The 22740-nt window shown below is 38.3% G+C and overlaps 1 protein-coding gene across 2 annotated transcripts in view; it reads left to right on the plus strand.

The window, feature by feature from the left end:
• LOC127574135 (kalirin-like) overlaps nt 1–22740 on the plus strand; it is a 500886-nt gene that overhangs the window by 474153 nt on the left and 3993 nt on the right. For both annotated transcript variants that reach the window (XM_052022913.1, XM_052022991.1), the window contains 8 exons: nt 2198–2267; nt 4994–5080; nt 7926–8018; nt 10290–10340; nt 10751–10828; nt 13613–13798; nt 15697–15868; nt 18603–18844. In XM_052022913.1, coding sequence (XP_051878873.1) covers nt 2198–2267; nt 4994–5080; nt 7926–8018; nt 10290–10340; nt 10751–10828; nt 13613–13798; nt 15697–15868; nt 18603–18844 — 979 coding nt within the window. The remainder of the gene's footprint in view (nt 1–2197; nt 2268–4993; nt 5081–7925; nt 8019–10289; nt 10341–10750; nt 10829–13612; nt 13799–15696; nt 15869–18602; nt 18845–22740) is intronic.

The raw sequence follows: 22740 nt of genomic DNA on the forward strand, positions 1-22740 counted from the left end.
CAGAGTCAGAGGCTGGAATGAAGGAAAGAAAACCTGAAACCAATTAGACATTTATCTCTTATAAACTTGAACCCATTTCTCCTTGTCCTGTACCAATCACTTAATCTAAAGTAACATGGTATCATCTGACCAAGCCAAACTCTACATTTTGATCTTTGTTCTGACTTAAATTCAGTTTTCTTTTTGCAAAACTGTGTTTGCTCCATTGTTTCCTTCCTGGATGTTGCAAGTTGAGCCTTCCAGGATTCCAAGATCTTGCACTACCTCATCCTTCATTAATCCTATTAAAAAAATGTTGTCAATTTTTATTTATATCTGCTGTGCTTTACACTTGTTTGTTTTAAAATTCATCTGCCGTTTTTCTGACAACTTGTTCAATTTATTTTGCTTATTCTTTTTTTGTTGTACTGCCCATCTAATTGTTATCAAACCGTAGAAAGGTACAGACACCAAAAGCCATTCTGCCCTAAGTGTGTATGCTGGCTCTATCTATTTCAATGCCCTCCTTCCCACACCATCTTGTAGGTTCCCCATAGTCTTGAATTTACTTCTTCAGTTATTTATTTTGTTTGCTTTTGAAACTTTTTAATGAACCTTCTTCCACCGCACTTTTGGGCAGTGAATTACATTTAATTGGTACTTGGTTTATTATTGTCACATGTACTGAGGTATAGCAAAATACTTTGTTTTGCATGCCATCCATAAAGATCATTTCACAACATCAGTACATCGAGGTGGTACAAGGGAAAAGCAGCAACAGAATGCAGAATATAGTGTTACAGTTACAGAGAAAGTGCAGTGCAGGCAGACAATAAGGTGCAAGGCTATGATGAGGTAGATTGTGAGGTTAAGAGTCCATCTTATTGTACAAGAGGTCCATACAATGGTCTTATAACAGTGGGATAGAAGCTGCCATTGAGCCTGGTGGTACATATTTTCAGGCTTTTGTATCATCTGCCCGATGCAAGGGGGGAGAAGAGAGAATGTCTGGGGTCTTTGATTATGTTGGCTGTTTTTCCAAGGGCAGCAAGAAGTGTAGACAAAGTCCATGGAGGGGAGACTGGTTTTCATGATGTTCTGAGCTATGTCCACAACTCTTTGCAGTTTCTTGTGGTCTTGGGCAGAGCAGTTGCCATACCAAGCCACAATGCATCTGGATAGGATGCTTTCAATGGTGTATCTATAAAAATGGGTGAGAGAAAAAAAATTACTAGTTTATCAGTTACCTATGAAAAATTTACCAGTTTGCACTGTTCCACAATCTAAGTTTTCAGTACATGTAAATATTCAAATAAGGAACAAGGGTAGCCATTTGGCTGTTGATCATGGCTGATCTAATTGTAACATTAACTCCACTTTCCTGACTACACTTGGTAACCTTTTACCCACTTAGTAACTATCTACTTAACTCTGCCTCAAAAATATTCAAAGACTCTGCTTCCACCACTCATTAAGAGAGTTCCAAAGACCCATAACCCTTATATGAGAGAAAATTTTATCTCGACTGTTTTAAATGGTTGACCCCTTATTTTCAAACTGTGACCATTAATTCCAGATATTCCCATAAAAGGAAAGATCCTCATCACATCCACCCTATCAAGACCCCTTAGGATCTTGTATATATTTCAATCAAGTCACCTCTCATTCTTCTAGTATATACTGTCCGACCTTTCGTCTAAAGACAATCTGTCCATTCCAGGAATTAATCTAATAAACAACCTCTAAACAGCATGTTAATCTCATTCCTCAAATCAGAAGGCCAATTGGTACACAGTACTTCAGATGTGGTCTCACCATTGTCCTATATAACTGAATCTGAACCTCTGAATCTCTCTATCTCCCACTTTAAAATTTTTAGATGCTTTAGTGATCCCAATTCTGAGCTCTGGGGTCATAAATTTATTGTCCCCATCCCTTGTGAAAATGAAAGATATGCTCACGTGATTGTTTACCTATCTCTCATCTTTTCCTTGGCATCACATTTCTTAGATGAGGCCATTTGTTTTCAATTCTTCAGTTAAATCATTTGTCTTAATCCTGATAGTTATGTATGTTCTTTGTGATAATTCAGATTTGAGTTCATTCTCTTCAATAATTAATGAAAATGGTTCCATGCTGTGCTACCCAGTCTTTAAAGAGAAATATAAGCCCACAGAGACAAAATTATAAAATGATTACCTTTCATATTTCTTTGCAGTTATTTCCTGGGAGAACTGGAAAAATGCCTTCAGGAACCTGAGCGTTTGGCAGAGCTCTTCATCAAGCATGTAAATTATTACAAGTTACTTTCAGTGCTTTGTGTAAGAATAGTAAATTGGCCCACTTTAAAACTGTGTTGCAGTATGTTTCATAACTTCACCTTTTTGTCCCCTGTAGCCAGCAAGAATATGTTAATCACAATGTCACTTATAGTTAAGGAGAATAATGAATTTAATGTACAATTTTGTAATGTGACTTTAATGTACTGAAGTTCAAAGTTAAATGAGTAACCCAGCCAAAGTCAGCAATTATTGCCAACAAACTCCACATCATTTCTATAAGCCAAATTTCACGGCATGATGTACTTACTACTTGTGGTAATATAATGCAAATTTTACAAAATGAATACAAATTTTGCAATAAATAAATATGTATTAGAATAATAGTACAAAAATTATATAATAATGTTCAAGAGCCTGTATTTTACCAAAGCGCCCAGCAAATGCATTAGCATATCAGGAGAACGCAGAGAGTAACAAACTCACAGCGCTGAAGCCCATAACCACTATTATTTTTCATCATAAATAACAATTAATTGAAGGCTGATGTTATACTTTGAAATCATGATTTGGTTAATACTATAATAGTTATCTTTTAACTCTTTTTGGCAGAAGACATACGAGTAGAATTAGGCCATTCGGCCCATTGAATCTGCTCTGCCATTCATTTATGGCTGATTTATTTTTCCCTCTCAACCCCATTCTCCTGCCTTCTTCCCATAACCTTTGACGCCCTTACTAATCAAGAACCTATCGACCTCCACTTTGAATATACCCAATGACTTGGCCTCCACAGCTGTCTATGCCAATAAATTCCACAGATTCACCACCCTCTAGCTAAAGAAATTCCTCCTCATCTCTGTTCTAAAGGAACGTCCTTCTATTTCTGAGGCTGTGCCCTCTGGTCCTAAACTCTCCCACTACTGGAAACATCCTCTCCACTTCCACTCTATCCAGACCTTTCAATATTCGGTAGGTTTCAATGAGATCCCCCCTCATCCTAACTCAACAGGAAAGTATCACTTCTAAACTCCAGCAAGTACAGGCCCAGAGTCTTCAAACACTCCTCACACATCAACCCTTTCATATCTGGAGTAGTTCTTGTATAGCTCCTCTGGACCCTCTCCAACGCCAGCACATCTTTCCTTAGATATGGGGCTCAAAACTGCTGACAATACTCCAAATGTGGTCTGACCAACGCCTTATAAAGCCTCAGCATTACATCCATGCTTTTATATTTTAGTCCTCTCTAGTAATGGTGGAATGGGGAATTTCCTAAGAATATATGGAATAGCAAAATTATTAATGTAAATCACTTATTCGTAACTTGTTTTTTCATCCTTGATCCTGGTGCAATTCAAGTCCATATTGCTAATATTTATATATTCTGAAATTCTTGGGAATCTTTTACTTTCCTGTTGAGTTAAGATGCTGGGTTTAATCACGGCATAACATTTCTTTTGTTATGAAGGATATCTGCAAGTTCTTTTCTTCATTGTTAACCTAACCTCCTTTCACCCATTTCACCACTAAATTTTACATATCTCTGGAAAATATTTAAAATATGCAGTAAGCAATGGCTGGCAGAGATCCTAAGATAATGTAGTATGAACACAAAAGCAGTGGGTAACCTTTCTGAAAGGTCAGAATTTTCCATGTTAATTCCCTATGTGTATGTTATATCTAAAGTGTCTCTGTTGGCATTTCAGACTAATATATAATCCAGCAAAAAAGATAGAAAATAATGACTATATTTGTCAGCAGTACTTAATAAACCAATACTAGAATAAAAGTACACAATAGATTAAACTATGACATATCTGAAACATCAAAGATTTCAGCTGTCAAGGTGCTGTTTTACCAATAGTACTTTATTGGACAGCTTTATTTTGGCACTTTTTTTTTAAAAAGTATAATGCCAAAAACTGTGTTGATTTGTTGTATCAGTCATATCAGTCAACGTAACAGAAATCAACAAGAATATAAAGCACCTAAAGTGTGATTGGATCAATGGCCCATATTTTGACAGTAAATGCTGTAGATCTGAACAGTGTCACAGATACTTACCGACTTACATGGAAGCACGCTAGGATTTTTGTGCATGCTCAGTCTAACATGGAAGTTCCAAGCTTGCTTACAGACCAAACCTGTCAGTTTACTCATCACCAGACTCCACATGAAGTTCAACAGTAGAATTCGGACTTGCTGATATTCCCCAACAAATACGCTGAGGAATAGGCTGTCATATAACCATGTAGGATCCACAACTCCATTGATTTAGTGGTGAATACCTGTAGCTAAAGGAGCAAAATTATTTCTGTTTTGTTTAATGTTTTTAATTATAAGTGCTTTGTGATTTTTAGCTATTTTTGTCTGTTATACTTTTTGAGTAATTCAGTTATTTCAATCTTGATATTCCTTAAATTTTGTATTTCTGACATTTAAAAATACTCACAGCTTTTACAGCCAGCAAAGCATGGGCTGGGCTTTGCTTGCTATTGAGCTTTGGGAGCAATGCTTCCTCAGTGTGCCGTCAGAGATCTTGTCAATACTCAAGTCATACAGGTGGAGTCCAGGTAGGCCCTTCATATCCAGACCAAGGATGTTTGGGCATCAGTAGTAGGCCGTGGGCCCATGCCAGCTAGACCCAGCCATATCTCAAAAATAGCTGACTTTGCTAAGAGCACTGTGATGGAAGGATTTTTGTAAAAATGCTATGAATTCTGTGTTTACAGGAGAGACGCTTAGGCATGTATGTGGTATACTGCCAAAACAAGCCAAAATCTGAGTACATTGTGGCAGAGTATGATTCTTTCTTTGAGGTGAGCAATTGGTTCTACTTTTGTCACCAGAAACCAGATGTAAAGCCCAGAAGTGTAAAATTTGGTATAACAACTTGAAAACTTCACAACTTGACAATCACAGGACATTTTATCTACAAATATAATACAAAAAGTTAGGTTTCTCTATTTTTTTATTTATCTTTTATTTTTACCTTTTGTGATTGGATGTGTAAGCCTAGAAATTAGATCTTATGGTGCCATTTATCTCAGCACTAATTGATTGAAAATTCATGTTGGATGGAGTAAAATATGATAATGACATTTCCAGGTAGTTTTGCTATATTGAAATTTGACCAGGCATTTCCTGGCTTGACATTTGCCACTCAAGTGACCCCATTCCTTTGTGCCAGAAGAGCTTGTCATTGGTCATTCATATAGACAGCCATGTTTTCAGGCTGCAATGCCTGACCTTTCAGATTTTGGGCTGTCATCCACCCATGTACTGAACCTCTTCCCCTGCCCCCCCCCCCCATCAACATCCAAAGCCCCAGTCCAGAGTCACCTAACCCTCTGATCCCTGAAGTTTCAACCCTCTGCTGGCCCTGATCATCTGACCTTTTGGAAGGTAGTGAGTTCAGGAAAGAGAACAGTGATGTCCTGAAATTTACCAACATTACAAAAGAGGAGGTGTGGCGGGCTCAGGGTGCATAAAGGTGGATAAATCCCCGGGGCCTGACCTAGTGTTTCCTGGGAAGTTTTAGGAAGCAAGGGAAGAAATTGCAGGGGCCCTGGTAGAGATTTTTGTATCTTCCTTAGCCATGGGTGAGGTACCAGAAGACTGGAGGGTGGCTAATGTTGTGCCTTTATTTAAGAAGGACTGCAAGGATGAGTCAGGGAACTACAGGCTGTGAGCCTAACATCAGTGGTGGGAAAGTTACTGGAGGAAATTCTGAGACAGGATCTATCTGCATTTGGAAAGATGAGGCAGATTAGGGATCGTCAGCATGGCTTTGTGCATGGAAGATCAAGTCTCATGAATTTGTTTTAAGTTTTTTGAAGAGGTGACCAAGAGGATTGACGAGGGCAGGGTAGTAGACATCGTCTACATGGACTTTAGGAAGGCTTTTGACAAGGTAGCCACATGGTAGGCTGCTCTGTACTGTTAGATCTTGTGAGCTAGTTAATTGGACACAAAATTGGCTTAGTGGAAGAAGTCAGAGGGTGGTAGTAAAGGGTTGTTTCTCAGATAGGAGGCCTGTGACCAATGGTGTGCCAGGGATCGGTGCTGAGTCCACTGTTGTTTGTCATGTCTATTGACAATTTGGATGAAAATGCAGGTGGCATGATTAATAAGTTTGTGGATAACACCAAAATCAGTGGTGTAGTGGGCAATGAAGAGTCGTCTAAGGTTACAACACGATGTAAATCAACTGGGAAAGTGGACAAAGGAATAGCAGATGGAATTTAACTTGATAACTTTTGGACAGTTAAACCAGGGCAGGACATGCACAGTGAATGGCAGGGCTCTGGGGAGTGTTGTAGAACAGAGGGACCCTAGGGGTACATGTACGTAGTTCTCTAAAAGTATCGATACAGTTAGATAAGGTAGTGAACTTGCCTTCATCGGTAATGGCATTGAGTACAAGAGTTGGGACATCATGTTATAGCTGTACACGTCGTTGGTGAGATCCATTTGGAGTATTGAGTGCCATTCTGGTTGCCAACCTATAGGAAGGATGTCATCAAGCTGAAGAGGATGCAGAAAAGATTCACAAGGATGTTGCTGGGACTGGAGGTCTTGAAATATAAGGAGAGACTGGAGTGGTTGGGGCTGTTTTCCATTGAGCAAAGGAGGCTGGGGGTGAACATAGAGGGTCATAAAATCATGAGGGGCTAAGATAAGGTGGATTGTCACAGTCATTTTCCTAGGGTAGGGGAGTTTAAAACTAGAGGGTCTAAGTTTAAGATGAGATGGGAAAGATTTAAAAAGGACCTGAGGGGCAAGTTTTTCAACAAGATGGTGGGTACATGGAATGAGCTGCCAGAAGTGGTGGAAGCAGGTAAAATTACAATGTTTAGAAGAAATTTGGACAGGTAGATGGATAGGAAAGGTTTAGAGGGATATGGGCCAAGTGCAGGCAAATGGGACTAGCTCAGGTAGGCACCTTGGTCGGCATAGGTGAGTTGGCCAAAGACCCTGTATCTATGCTGTATCATTCTGATTTCATAATCTTGATCTCCACCCCTACCTCAGGTGGCTGACTGGACCTAGCCTTGATGGAGTATGACGGGGGTAGGGAGGGGTAGAGGGGGGTAGGGAGGGGTAGAGGGAGGTAGGGGAGGAGGATGCATTCCACAATATCCATATCAAAATACAAAAGTACTGACTCTATATAAATCAAAATTCACCCTTCAAACATTTTATTGTTTTAAGAAAATAGTGGACATGTGTTGAAATTGGGGCCTTAGTAACCAAAAGAATCACCTCTGATTTTCTCTTCCCTCTCTTGAATGTGACTCTGCATAATATTAATATGGAAAAGAAAGAGAGAAGGCATCAAATTCCCAAAAGGGACCTTCAAAAATAAAGACTACTGGGTCAACAGCCATTTAATACTCTCAGGAGCAGAAGCCTTGTTTGATGTCTTTTGGCCACCCCAAATTATCATCCTTGTGTTATGTACATTGAGATCGAGCATAACAATTTTATTAATCAGGTAACTGCAGACAGACAGGTGACCTTCCAGAGCATATTTAGCCAGCATCTATTTGAGATATTTCAGAAATATAATGGAAGGAGACATGCACGCTACAGACTTGCATATATTGTGAATGTTTTTATAAAAAGCAGAATGTGTGCAAAGTTATGCATCTTGTTTTGCAGGAAATAAAACAGGAGTTGGGTCAGAGGCTTAGCCTAAGTGACTTTCTTATTAAGCCAATACAGAGGATAACAAAGTATCAACTTCTTATCAAGGTGAGGACTTTGAGTAACAAAAGCCTGTAGTTAAAGAATACAAAAATGACCAAAATATTTTATTTTGTCCATGGGTTCTTCCACCTAATTTGTCCTCAAAACATATTTCTTTGAAGGAACATATCTGTTTAATGATGAGTTTTGGTCACCACACTATAGGAAGGATGTTATTGCACTGGAGAGAGTGCAGAGGAGATTGACCAGAATGTTGCCAGAGACAGAATGTTTCAGTTATGAGGCAGGACTGAATAGACTCGGTTTGTTTTCCCTGGAGCAGACGAGGCTGAGGGTTGACCTGATAGAATTATATAAGATTGTGAGAGGCATAGCTATCAAAAACAAAAGGGCATAGGTTTGAGGTGAGAAGAAGGAGCTTTAAGGGCGATTTGAGGGTTATTGTTTTTTACACAGAGAGTGGTTGATATTTGGAATGCACTGCCGGGGGTGGGGGGTGGTAGAATCAGATACAATTACTATATTTAAGGAACATTTAGACATACACTTAAATAAGCAAAGCATAGAGGTATATGGTCCTAATGTGGGCAAATGGGATTAGTGAAGAAGGACAAAAAGGTCAGCGTGGATATGGTGGGCCAAAGGTCCTGTTTCTGTGCTGTACGACCCCGACTGGGAACAAAACTGGCATTATGGGAGTAAATGCAGCTTGTCCCTCGAACCTTATTAGAAGCCCTATTATTCATTGTTTGGAACCACATAAGTATACAGATTCAATTGTTCACCCTTGCGATTAATGGGTCAGGTTCTTGAAGAGCCGATTTGATCTGAATTGAACACAAATGCACCAATGACCCAGTTAAATCAGCAGAAACACAGAATGATTAAATCACGAAAGGAGGCCATTTGGCCTGTCAAGCCCTACAATCTCCCTGGACAAGCAATCGTACTTACATATCCTCTCCCCATTACCCTAAACATTCTTTCCATCCAGATACTTATCCAAATCCGACATGAATGCTAGTTTAATCTGCCTCCACATTCCAGACCTCAACCACTTGATGCATCAAAATGCTTTTTCTTTGTGTTACTTTTGTTTCTGTTGATGATCAGCCTCATTGTATGCACCCTAGTTTTTGACCCCTCCTCTAATGGGAATCATTTTTCCCTCTCTACTTTGTCCAGACCCTTCATGATTTTAAATACCTTTTATCAAATCCCCTTGCAACTTCATCTCTTCCAAAGAGAATATCCCCAGCTGCCTCTATCTATCCCCATTTTTCATTTTGGTAAATTTTCTCTGCAACCACTCTAAAGTCTTTATATCCTTCTCAAAGTGTGGTACCCAAATGTAGACACATTGCTGCATTTGTGGCTGAACCAATGTTTTGTTAGGATTCATCATGACTTCCTTCCTCGTGTGCTCTATGTCTCTATTTATAAAGCCCAGAATCCTCTATGCTTTTCTCACCATTTTGTTAACCTAAATTGGTGCCTTTAAAGAACTATGCACATATCTCCAGATCTCTCCAGATCTCTGATTGTACCCTTATAGAATTATGCCTTCTAGTTTATATTGCCTCTTCTCATTCTTTCTTCCAAAATGTAATGCTTCATGTTTCTTGGCATTAAAGTTTATCTGCCAGCTTGTCTGTAGCTCCTTGAAATCTATTACTATTGTCCACACAATTTATTACACTTACTTTAAGGTATTCCCCTTCACCAGGAACAAGGTTAATTTAAATCTTCCGACCGAACTAGCTGCATACAGAAGACAATTGGTCACTGACTACAAATGCTAAAAAAAAATCCACTATGCCCAAGACTATCAATTCAGATTGAGGTGTATCGTGGGGAAGTAAAGGATGTATTATATTTAAATGACGCAGCAATTAAAGCTTCACCTTAGGTGTTGATTTCTGCAAATAATGATATTTCCCCAGTAGGAAATTAACCATTAGCTCTACAGTCATGCACCAGCGGAGGAAAGCGTAACTTGATCCTCTTTGGCAATCCATAGGTGTCTTTAGTGCCCCAATGCAGCCCACCATTTGGAAGACCCAGTCCATTTTGATGACTGAGCTTCAACACTATAATGGTTTATGGCTTTGAGAAGAAAATATGAGTTGACGGACAGCTAACCATTAAAATTCCTACCATTGGAAAATGGAAAATTCTTTGACAAAACAGTTATTTGGAAATGTATTTCGTACAATTTTGTTCATATAATGTCGTTGTATGAACAAAACATATGAACTAATGTACAGTAGCATGCTTAAATGTTCACGTATAGTGATAGAATTTGTTTTGTTGCAGGACTTCCTAAAATACAGTGAAAAGGCTGGACATGAATGTTCAGAGATCGAGGTAAAAGTTGTCCTCTGTTTGATTGGCAGACAGTTTCCACAACAGTGTTTTTCTTTTCTATGCTTTTCCATCTGTTTCTGCTGAAATATTAAACTCATTTAACTGTTATACTGTCACGTAACAATGATTCTTGAAACTGATGGTCATTGAATTCTGAAATACCATTTATGGTAAGCATTTGTATTCTTTAGAAGTAAATAGACTAATAAAACTTTAGGAAAGCAGTAAACTGTTATTGAAACAAACCTTCAGTTCTTAAAAGTATAAAGTAAAATTATTTCCATTCTGTGGAAAATCCACTTAGACGAGAACATGTGAAATTGAGAGTACATGTTTTGGTTAGATTCACCAAAAATTATTCTTATTTCTACCAAAAATTCAAATGGCCCTTTTTAATATTTTGTTTACAGAAAGCTGTTGATGTGATGTATTTGGTGCCAAAACGCTGCAATGATATGATGAATTTGGGAAGACTTGAGGATTTTGAGGTAAAGTTCTCCCCTTTCCTTCTCCCTCCGTCATTATTTATTACACCCATAGCGGAAATTTATATCAGGAATTTCAGACATAATACACTGTCAAATTTAACCTTGGGTGGACATTGGGTAGTGGAATGGCTTGCTAGTTGCCCATCCCTCTGTACAGGTCTGGTCTTTCCAACTAAGGAACAACATGCTCCTGAAAAGGAAGTGCAGCAGAGGTTCACCAGATTGACTTCTGGGATGGCAGGTTTGTTGTATAATGAGAGATTCAGCAGACAAAGACTATGATCACTTGAGGTTAGAAGAATGAGCGGTGATCTCATTGAAACATGTTAAAATTCTTACATTTGCTGGACTAAATGCAGGATTGATATTTCCCCTGGCTGGGTTGTCCAGAACCAGGGAGCACAGTCTCAAAATAAAGAGACAACCATTCAGGACAAAGATGAGAAGAAATGTCTTGATCCAGAGAATAGTGAATTTTCCAAATTCACTCCCCATGGATAGGGGTTAATGCAAGAAAGGTTCTCAGGCACAGATCTTCAGCAACAACTATTAGGCCATATTGTACTGATGACAATTTGACAATAGCACCGGCCGCAGTCCATGGATCATCTCTTCACAGATTTCAATGCGTGCATACTGCAGAATGGAAAACGAAACACCTGACTTTCCACTCCTCTACACACTGACCATGGGTATTCCATAATTACTAAGCCATGGGCTAGATACACTTCATATCAGGCCTCTCTTTACACCAGCCATTGTTGGAATATCTTGTGTAACCACATTCATTTGATCTTGTGTAACCACAAATAGAACAGATAAATTATTTTTCATTTTTCTTTACAAATTTGTGTATTTATGTTTCAATCAATTGACAACAGTTTAATGTTTTCAAATGTCAGTTTTTAATTTTTTGGGACTTAAAGTAACTTGAACTGCTTTTAAATGTCTGACAGAAACAGTGCAACTGTCCTTTAACAAGAGTCACAAAATTTAGACCTTGAGACCACAGGTAATCATCTGACTGCAAAACAATATTGTGGCTGCAGGGCTAGTCCAACGGGTTAGCACAGGCTTGGATCAAGTATAATCCAGCCTGTTTATAAAAATGATTTATTTATATTCTAGGATCTGGCTGTCACTGGCAAGGCAAGCACTCATTGCTTATCTCTTGCTATTGAGAGGATAGTGGTGGGCTGCCTAACTGGACCATTCCAATCCTTCAGTTTTAGGAAGTAAACTCAGCAGCAATGAAAACCCAATTATTTCAAATCAGAATGATGTGCAACTTGGAATGGAGCCTGCAGTTGGTGATGTTCCCATGCACCTGCTGCCCTTGACCTTCTGTGGTGGAATTACTTTTGGAGTAGCCCAGACGAGTATAAGCAGCAGGTTTTGTAGATGGCACACACTCCAGTTACTGTGCACCAGTAGTGGAAGAATAACTGTTTAGGATGGTGGGGGGGGGGGGGGGGGTGGGGTGGCGGTGCCAATTAAGTGACCTTCTGGATGTTATTGAGCTTCTTGAGGGTTATTGGAGCTTCACTCATTCGTGGAAAGTATTCCATCATGCTCCTGACTTGTTTTATCATTGGGATCAGTAGGAGACGCTATAAGAGGGAGCTGCAGACAGGTCTACAGTAAACTAGATTTTTCTGTGAACCAGGAGTCATTTACATGTTGATTTTATAAAAGAAACCTTATTTTTAGATTATCGGTTGGGACATTCAACTCTGGATAACAATGGTGAGAATATATAAGGTACCACTGGTACCAGAAAATTGAATCAGAAGCTTATCTATGTCACAATGACATAATAATCATAGGACTCTGAAGCAAGCAATTAAATTTTAAAACATGTGCTAGAGCAATAAGGCTATGTTTTGATTTCTTTTTGGAATTGAAATTGGTTTATTATTGTCACATGTACTGAGGTACAGTGAAAAACTTGTCTTGCATACCGTTCATACAGATCAATTCATTACACAGTGCATTGAAGTAGTACAAGGTAAGACCCTAACAGAATGCAGAATGAAGTGTAACACCTACAGAGAAAGTGCAGTGCAGATAGACAATAAGATGCAAGGTGATAACAAGGTAGGTTGTGAGGTCAAGAGTCCATCTGATCGTACTAGGGAACTGTTCAATAGTCTTATAACAGCGGGATAGAAGCTGTCCTTGAGACTGGTGGTTGATTCCATCAACTGTTGTATGCAAATAAAAGATGAGGCCATAGAGTAATCTACATAAAGGGTTGTGCTTCCCCACAACATCTGAGCATCCCAACACCACTGATATTTGTGAAATGAGCTTATTTCCAAAATGGCAGTAATCCTGTGTGAAACTGAACACTATTTTAATATTTGTTCTGATGAAATGTCTTAATTTAAGTACATTTTAAATTTTTGCTTCACTTCTCATTTCATGATGGTGTTGTGCTACTAATAAAAACATATAACTGTGGAATAAATAATACATGCATCAATACATGAGCACTGAAATCTCCTTTCACAAATTCCATTGCCTGAAATTCAGAGCAGTGATACAGCATCTGATGTGGTTACTTTTATTTCTATTATTCTTTAGTGAAGCTGACATTTTTAAACTGAAACAGGGTTTAAAAATTGGTAAATAAGTTCTGGGTAAAGACATCATTGGGATATAGAATTCTGGTCCATTGATATGCAACCTACGTTTCTACCACTGTGAGTCCCCTATTTCAGTACTGCATACAATGATTGTACCAAGTAAAACTCAATCAAATATGAATTATTTATTTTTCAGGGAAAAATCACAGCACAAGGAAAATTACTACAGCAGGATACATTCTATGTGACAGAACAAGATTCCGGAGTTCTCTCCCGAAGTAAGGAACGAAGAGTCTTTCTCTTCGAACAGATTGTAATCTTCAGTGAGCTACTGAATAAGGGTTCTTCAACACCAAGGTATCAGTTCAAGAAGAGCATTAAGGTAAATCTGCTCATTCTGGATGGGCAAAAAATTGTTAAAGAAGAGTTACTAGAAAAGCCAGATGCACTTAAAGAGGATAAGTTACTTGGCCCAGATGGGATATGTGCTGAGTTGCTGAGGGAGGTAAAAGATGAAATTGTAGAGGCTCTGGGCATAATCTTCCAAACATCTGTAGATTCAGGGGTGGTGCCAGAAGACTGCAAAATTACAAGTATTGCACCCTCCATCAAAGAAGGGTATAGTGATAAACCAAGTAACTACAGACCTGTCAATTTAGCCTTGATGATGAGGAAAGATCTAGAAATACTGATCTGGAAAAAAATAAGCAGTCATTTGAGCAGTCACATATGAGATGATGTGAGAAAGCCAGCATGGATTGTGTAGAATTAACTTGAATGTTTTCTAATGAAATATCAGACAGAGTCGATGAGGGAAAGGTATTTGATGTGCTGAATCTGGACTTCTAGTAGGCGCTTAATAAGGTGAAGCATAACGTGAAATACGAATAGAATGTACTGGAAATACTCAGAAGTTCAGTTCAAGGAAGAAATAGAATTAATGTTTCAGATCAATAACCCTTCATCAGAAATGGAGAAGTGAAAAAACAAGTGTGTTTTAAGTTGCAAAGATGTAGAGAGAGGACAAAACAGAGGGGATGTCAGAGATGGAGATAGGGCCTTAAAGAAAGGGAATGCCAGATATGGATTGTGTGAAAGTAAGAGCTGGGTCAAAACTGGCAATTAAAAAAAAAATTTGAGTTCCGTATGATTGCAGGAAGTAGCACCTAAACAGTCTCCAATTTGCAGGAAACGGAATCAGGGGAAAGAGCAAAAGTTGGACTGAAACAAGGGCTGATCCACATATCCCATAAAGAGGCAGGCAGTGTTTGGCTCCTGTGAATTCCTGCAGCCACATACTTAATTTTCTAGAAAATGAATGAAGTTGAAGTTGTTTGATGTTAGAACACAATGGGCTTGCCATCAAGGTTGAAGTCCATAGATAGAGAATTACCTGAGTAACAGGAGACAGGGAGTTGTATCGAAAGGTTGTTTTCTGGGCTGGAAGGAACTAAAACGGGAAGAGATTTCTTCACCTTGAGAATAGTAATTCCATGGAAGTTCAGTCAAAGAAGGTATTCACAACAGAGGAAAATAGATTTTTGGATAGTAAGGGAATTGATGGATGTAGCATTCGTACAGGAACATGGCACTGAAGTAAAAGATCAGTTGTGAACTTATTGAATAGCAGAGCAGGTGAGGGCTCTGCCTCCTCTTCAACTATTCGAGCAGCTTATCTATATCCTCTTAAAGTCAGTCAAGTTTATTGTCATGTGCACAAGTACATGTGTGCACAGGTGCAATGGAAAAACTTGCTTGCAGCAGCATCACAAGCACATAGCATCATATAAGCAACATTCACAAGAAGAACATAAATTAAACATGTTAAAAACAATTTTTACAAGAAAGAACACAATTAGAACAAAAAAAGTCAATTTTAGTGCAAAGTGATCAAAGTGGTCATAGGCATCATTTGCATCTTCATTCAGAGCCCATAAGAATTATGTTGCAGCATGCAATCAATATATTCCAGTAGTCCTGTATAATGTGATAATGTATCTTGGTTTAACATCTGAAACAAGCTTTCATTAACCTGGATATTCAGCCGATAAGGATATGCTCCTTATTTTAGGAGAATTGTGGGGGATGGGTCTCTCTGTTGAAGTGATAGATTATTCTGTGTAGAATGTGTAGAATTTGGGAAACTCAAAAAAAATGCAACATGTGAATCAAGCAAGTTGAAGTGGAATTTATAAGGTGGAAAATATGGTGTCTATTGATGGAGTTCTTGACGTTGGTGCAGATTTCAGCATTTCTTTCAATTTTTTTTACTCACTTCAGATGAGTTACCTTAATATTGAGGAGAATGTAGACAATGAACTCTGCAAGTTTGCTCTAATATCCCGTGGAACTTCTGAGCGATTCATCCTGCAGGCACCAAGCATTGAAGTCTGGCAAGCTTGGATTCAGGATATCAATCAAGTTCTTGACGCCCAGCGAAATTTCTTAAATGGTAGGCGATATGGTTATTTTTTTCGTCTGTTCACCACATTGCACTTAGACATTTCAAATTTGAAATCACTTGACCAGAGCAGGAAAAATCTGAATCCTCCTGAGTTGATCTTTATTGTTTGTGTGATGCTGAGACTGGTGTTCCATCTGAGAAGGTTATCCTGGTGCCAGAGCTAGAATTCAAATCATAGGATCCAAGTCAGTGTATCAACTTACACCAAGATCCTTCAAAGTCCTTCGAGTGACTTCCAACTTTATTCCTTGGACAGAATTAATGGAATTCTATAAAGGCCACAAGAGCCAATCCATTGTATTAACACTTGTGAAGTTTAAAATTATCCCTCTTTAATGTTTTAATTTAAATAACTATTTCATAGACCTCATTTTGCTGGGGAAAAAAACAGATTACATGCACATCTTAATGTGTAAATCAACAGCAACCATTAAAAGAGAGACAGATCACTCGTGATATGTGAATTGCCCCAAGTTGTTGGCGGACTTGCCCAAACTGCCATAGGTTTTGTTAAAATAAGATCAGGTTGTTAAATCATATCTGTGAACTTAATGGTTGTTGCACTTGAACATTAATCTCACCACAAATTTACATCAAGTAATTCTCAGGGTACCTTTTTATCAATATGACCACTCATTAACCTTTCATGCCCAGGATACTAGCAGTTTACAAATATAGAGTCTTATTCCTTTGGGTGGTGGATTGTTTTACAAGATTATTAAGTGTTGTATTCTTAACTTTTGATTATTTTCCATTGTATCTCTTCTTATCATTCTCTTTTATATATCTTTTAAAACACTTTTTGTACATGATTTGCTGTTGAATCCATCAATTCTAATTTAGCACCCTTCTCAATCCTTCCTCTGCTTATTTCTCAATTCTTTAACATCCTGGGTTGAGTGTTCATCATGTTGTTCAAATTTTCTCTTTCTCTCAATGCTCCATTATCAGTTTGCACTTCAACAACATAGAGCCAAACTTTCTATCACTATCAAAACCTTCCCCAATATATTTTTCTAAATAATAGGTGTCAACAATAAGGTGTCGATTGGAAAAATAAATGGACATAGCATCTTGTTTCAGAACATGTGTTAAAGTACAAAACTAATGTAAGAGCTTGCAAACAGCTTTTTTTTAAGAAAGGAAAAATAACATTAAATCATTAAAACAGTTTGGATGCAGTTTGCCGCTAACATGTGTTATCTTTGCTTCCATTCTGTACTTGGGCCTAAAAACACTAAGATGGAACCATGGCCAAAAATTCGATGCTCATCTTCTCACTAAACTTGAGGTAGAATAGGCCTAGAAATGTTATTCTTCAACCCCATTGTGACCTCACAGTAGTGATATATATTTTCCACATGATTCCATCCATTTGGAATAACCCCAGTAAATGTACTAAAATAGGGAATTCTTTAAAGAAATAATTGAAGTTTAGCTTGCTACAACAATGTTATTAAGTTATATTTTGAACATCCTACATCAAGAAATGCTAAAATTTCACTATTTTAATATTGAGATATACTATCATATCTTAACAACATGATCACCAAATGCAATCAGATTGAGAGGTGAAACCCTGGGGTTAAAAGGTAGCAAGTCTAATTAAAGCGAGATTTCTTAATACTCAATAAATCAGTATTTCTATTTGCTGCACTTGTATGCAAATATGAATGTTTGCAATAAGAATTGCAATAAAACAAGTTTCTCACATGTAGAAGTATTAAGGGTAGAGGAAAGGGACTTCTGAAATGATTATATTAAGATAGGAATTAAAATTAACTAAATTTAAACTAAACAGATTCATCTGTACATAAGAACAAGAGTGGTCATTCAAGCCCTGGAGTCTATTCCACCATGCATTTAGATTGTAATTTGGTTTAGAGGGGATCTGAGGGGGAATTTTTTCATGCAGAGGGTGGTTGAAGTCTGAAATGTGCTGCTTAAAGAGATGGTGGCACATATTCTCACAACATTTAAGAACTGAATTACCAAGGCATAGAAAGCTATGGATCTAATATGGGTCAATGGAATTAGTGTCGTTAGGTTCAATGAGTGGCATCATAGGTTGAAGGGCCTCTTTCTATGATGTACGATGGTGATTCTATGACTACTACAAAAAACATGTCTTGCCAATGAAAATTTAGAATTTGTGTAATGTCACACCTTGTTACAATTGATATTTTTAAATAACCCATCTTTTTTTCCTTTTTCTTTGTCGCTCTATTTTGTTTTCATCGGTGAATAAAACATTTTAACTTGCACTTTATCATTCGATGTTTGTATAATTCCATAAGCTGTCTTTGGTCTGATGTGTAAAAGTGACCCACAATTGTTAGCCCTCACCTGTTTAGTCCCAGGTTCCCTGTACCAAAATGGCCTTTTAATAACAGTAAGTTCCAGAGCAAAAGCCCATGTAAATGTTGTAGACAAGCCAGTTTATGTAATAAATATTCACAATTTGTGCACACTATTTATTCATTCATCACTATCTGCAAAATCTGTCCCCATGCATATTGTGGCCCGCCTGGTAGAAAAAGGTATTATTAACCTCTGAGAATCTCAGTAATGTATTTATGACAATGCCTAAGCAGTGTTGCATTTCTACTTTAACAAACTTGGCAAAGAATTAAGGTTTTATGTTTCTATGATAATACAAATCATCCTTGTTCTATTTACAACTTGTCCAGATCCTCCCATGATTTGTTGATCTTTATTACAGCACTACAATCACCAATCGAGTATATGAAAAGAGAAAGTGGCCCACAGCCCTTAGGGAAAACACAAGCAAGCAGGATACCCCAGCCCAATATCAGAGCACTCTCCTCTTCTCAGGCTGGGTCCGAAAAGCCTCTGAAATCATCGGTTCACAATCCATCACTACCCCCGTTAAAGCTATCTACCTCCAATGGAACTACAAGTTTTGATGACGATCAGCATTATGGAGACTATGAGCAAATCAAGGTACCTGCACAAGAAAGTCTTCAACCTAATTCAATAACATATGGATAACCAGAGGAATTACACTGATGCATCAATAACTCAAGTACATGGAATTAAGCTCCATACCTTCCAAATTATGTTTGGAGAGGAGTCAATATATAGGGAAGTCTTAATGTGCTTAAGGTTTCCCTAAAATTTAACTATTCGCAGACATTGTTATTTTGACTTGCCACATTTTAGACTGGATTCATTGTTTACAATCACAATTCCAAAGTATTGACGTGATTGCACATTACTACAGTTTGTTCAACCATTCCAGCAAACTAATCATGACAATAATACTCTAATGGTATTGAGGATTTCCAACAAATGATCAAACATTCTTAATAGTACAATATCTGTTTCTAGGGGACCATAAATGGTGGTACACTAACAGCAATATATGAGTATTTTTGTATAATTGGATTAACAGGTAATTATTGTAATGTATGCATAAAATCATTAATTAAGACTATAAAGGCCAATTGCCTACTTGTTCAACTTCAAGATGGGGAATCTTTCCAAGTTACAATCCAAATTATCTCACCTCAAAGCAGTCCTTACAGTACGTGGAATTAAGCTTCAAACCTTCCAAATTATGTTTGGAGAGGAGTCAACATATATGGAAGTCTTAATGTGCGTAAGGTTTCCCTAAAATTTAACTATTCACAGACATTGTTATTTTGACTTGCCACATTTTAGACTGGATTTATTGTTTACAATCACAATAATGTAGTTGTACAATTAAAATCATCTGATTTACGTCAACCAATGTGTTTAAAAGTGTCCAAAGAAAAAGAGCAATTTTACCCGTGAGTAGTGGTGTGCCTCAGGGGGTCAGTGCTAGGTCCATTGTTGTTTGTCATCTGTATCAGTGATATGGATGAGGATGTACAAGGCATAGTTAGTAAGTTTGCAGATAATACTGAAATAGGTGGTATCATTGACAGTGAAGAAGGTTATCAAAAATTACAGAGGGATCTTGATCAGCTGAGTAAGTGGGCCAAGGAATGGCAAATGGAGTTTAATTCAGATTAGTGTGAGGTGTTGCATTTTGGAAAGTCAAATTAGGATAGGACTTTCACAGTGAACAGTAGGACCCTGGGGACTGTTGTGGAATAGAGGGATCTTAGAGTTCAGGGTATGTGATTCCCTGAAAGTGGAGTCACAGATAGACAGGGTGGTGAAAAAGGCTTTTGGCACATGGGCCTTCATCACTCAGGGCATTTGAGTACAGAAGTTGGGAGCTTCTGTTGCAGTTGAACATGATGCTGGTGAGGCCACCCTTGGACCATTGTGCTCAGTTTTGGTCACTGTGCTATAGGAACTATGTTATTAAATTGGAAAGAAAAAGTGCAGAAAAGATTTACAAGGATGCTGCCAGGACTCCAGGGACAGAGTTAAAGGGAGAGGTTGGACAGACTAGGAGTTTTTTTCCTTGGAATGTAGGAGACTGAAAAGTGATCTTATAGAGGTGTATAAAATCATGAGGGGCTTGGATAAGGCAAATGCACAGTCTTTTTCCTAGGGTTGGTGAATCAAGAACGAGAGGGCATAGGTTTAAGGTGAGAGGGGAAAGATTTAAGAGGAACTTGAGGGGCAACTTTTTTATATAGAGGGTGATCCGTATATGGAATGAGCTGCCAGAGGAAGTAGTTGAGGCAAGTACAGTAACAACTTTTAAAAAATGTGTGGACAGGTACATGGATAGGAAAGCTTTAGAGGATATAGGCCAAACGCAGGCAAATGGGACTAGCTTGGATGGGTATCTTGGTCAGCATGGACCAGTTGGGCCAAAGAACCTGTTTCTGTGCTGTGTGACTCTATCACCATTGAATAAAAGTGTATCCATCCCTCACAAAGCAAACAGTGCCCATTAACTTGCATTTTTATATGGCAAAACACTTGGGCAATGGCTTCCAACATTAGGTCATTCAGATTACCAAGACACTGCAACTGAATTTCCAGCATATTTGTGATTTATAAATAGCAGTGAATTCTACTGATTGAGAAAATTTTGGGCAGTGATTTCTCCTACTTAGTCTTTAAAAGTTATTTCCAGGCTTTCAGACCATCTTCTCATAATCCCTGCAACCTGCACATCAAATTCCATCAAAGCCAGCCATGGGAGCATGTGTCCGATGTGACATATCAGCTGCGAGTGATTTTACACTATGGTAATTGGGATGTGATTTGTAAAAAAAAGTAACTGATGACTCAAGAAATGTGTAACAGTAATTTCTAAGGTTTAATAATGTTCTTTGAACCTTTGTTTGGATTTTTCTCCACAAAGACCTGAATTTACCTTTTATGCCCCTCATGGCATCAGCTCACTGGAAGATTTCTGTATCAGCACATTTAGGTGAGCATCTGAAGAGCAGATACACATTTTTTCCTCTAGGAATAAGTGTCTATACCTTCTTTATTGTGGAGGAGGAGGGCAACACAGGATCAAGCAAAGGAGAATCAGCAGCATTGACTAAGGTATCACAGCAAATGCCATCACTGAAGGCATCTCTTCTAACACTACTCTTATTTCTTTCCTTCAGTCCCTTAACTTTAAAGCAAAAGGTTATTCTTTCAAACTCTTATCTATTTTGCCACATCATAATAGCCCCCTCATCCCTCCAAGGATTCTGCCAAACACCTTCACTAATGTGCAAATAAATGCGTTTTCCTATATGACTGACCTTAATATCAAAGTGACATAACACACGATCTCTCTTAATACCAAGGTCATCGATGGGTGTACATGCACATCTTACTCTATTCTTGTGCTTGTTCTAGGTGCCACTCAAGCGTGAGATGCAGTCGGTTGGTTTCTCCTGCTACACAGAATGCTAAGGACTGAGATTGGCCTTATGCTGTGGCAGATTGCTCCTGGCAGAGTGCTACTGCCAGTTAAATCTGTGCAGCTCGCTCCTGCCTAGTTTTGGCTTTCATGTGCCACTGGTGTGGTGCTCTTTACATAAAACATGATATATGTCTGTGCCTTCTGAAAAGCCAGTCAATGCCTTGGACCAGTGGCTCCAATAATGCCTGATCTTTTGATAATGATCGGATTGTGAAAACCTAAAGCCACAGTGACAGCCACCTTCAGTTTATTGTCTGGCAGCAGTTTGTCTTATGAGTAGGGGGTAAGCAGATTAGGCCTACACTTTAGAATTTGGAAGGATGATGGGTGATCTCATTGAAATACACAAAACAAAGTTAGATGCAGTAATGATATTTCTCCTGCTGGGGGTATCTAGAACCAGGGGTCACTGTCTCAAAGAGGTCAGCCTTTCAGGACTAAGATGACATGAATATCTACGCAAATGGAGGCTCAAGTCACTGAGCATGTTTAAGACAAACATCACTAATTTTGTATATTAGAGAGATCAAGGTATATGTGGTTTGTATGGGAAAATGACGCTGAGGTAAAAGATTGACTGTGATCTTATTGAATGGTGGAGCAGTGCAAGGGACCAAGTAGCCTATTCCAGTTTCTGTTTGATATGTTCCTCTTATTCCTATTGGTTCCAGAACTGCAGTAGTTTCTTTTATGGAGAGGAAGGCACCAACTGAACCTGTCCACTTCTTAGCTGGGACCTGTTGGAAATTAAAATAATGATGCCTGATGGAAAAAAGAAAAAAAAACATTTTTGATGTTCCTGTGAAGAAACAATGGTGTGCTGAGAGTCACAGTGGTTGGAGATCAATTCCAAAGCCAACGTGTAGCTGATATGGATTTGTTGTGTTCTAAGTCCCATGATTCAATGTTAATTTGCAAAGGGGTACACCCCACTCCCTCAATTCCATCAAGGTCTATGCAACAATTATTATTACTACCACTGTTTAATTGTCCCTGGGTTGAATATTCTTGTGCTGATGACTTG

This window comes from Pristis pectinata, chromosome 1 (assembly GCF_009764475.1).
Source record: "Pristis pectinata isolate sPriPec2 chromosome 1, sPriPec2.1.pri, whole genome shotgun sequence".
Classification (NCBI taxonomy): Eukaryota; Metazoa; Chordata; class Chondrichthyes; order Rhinopristiformes; family Pristidae; genus Pristis; species Pristis pectinata.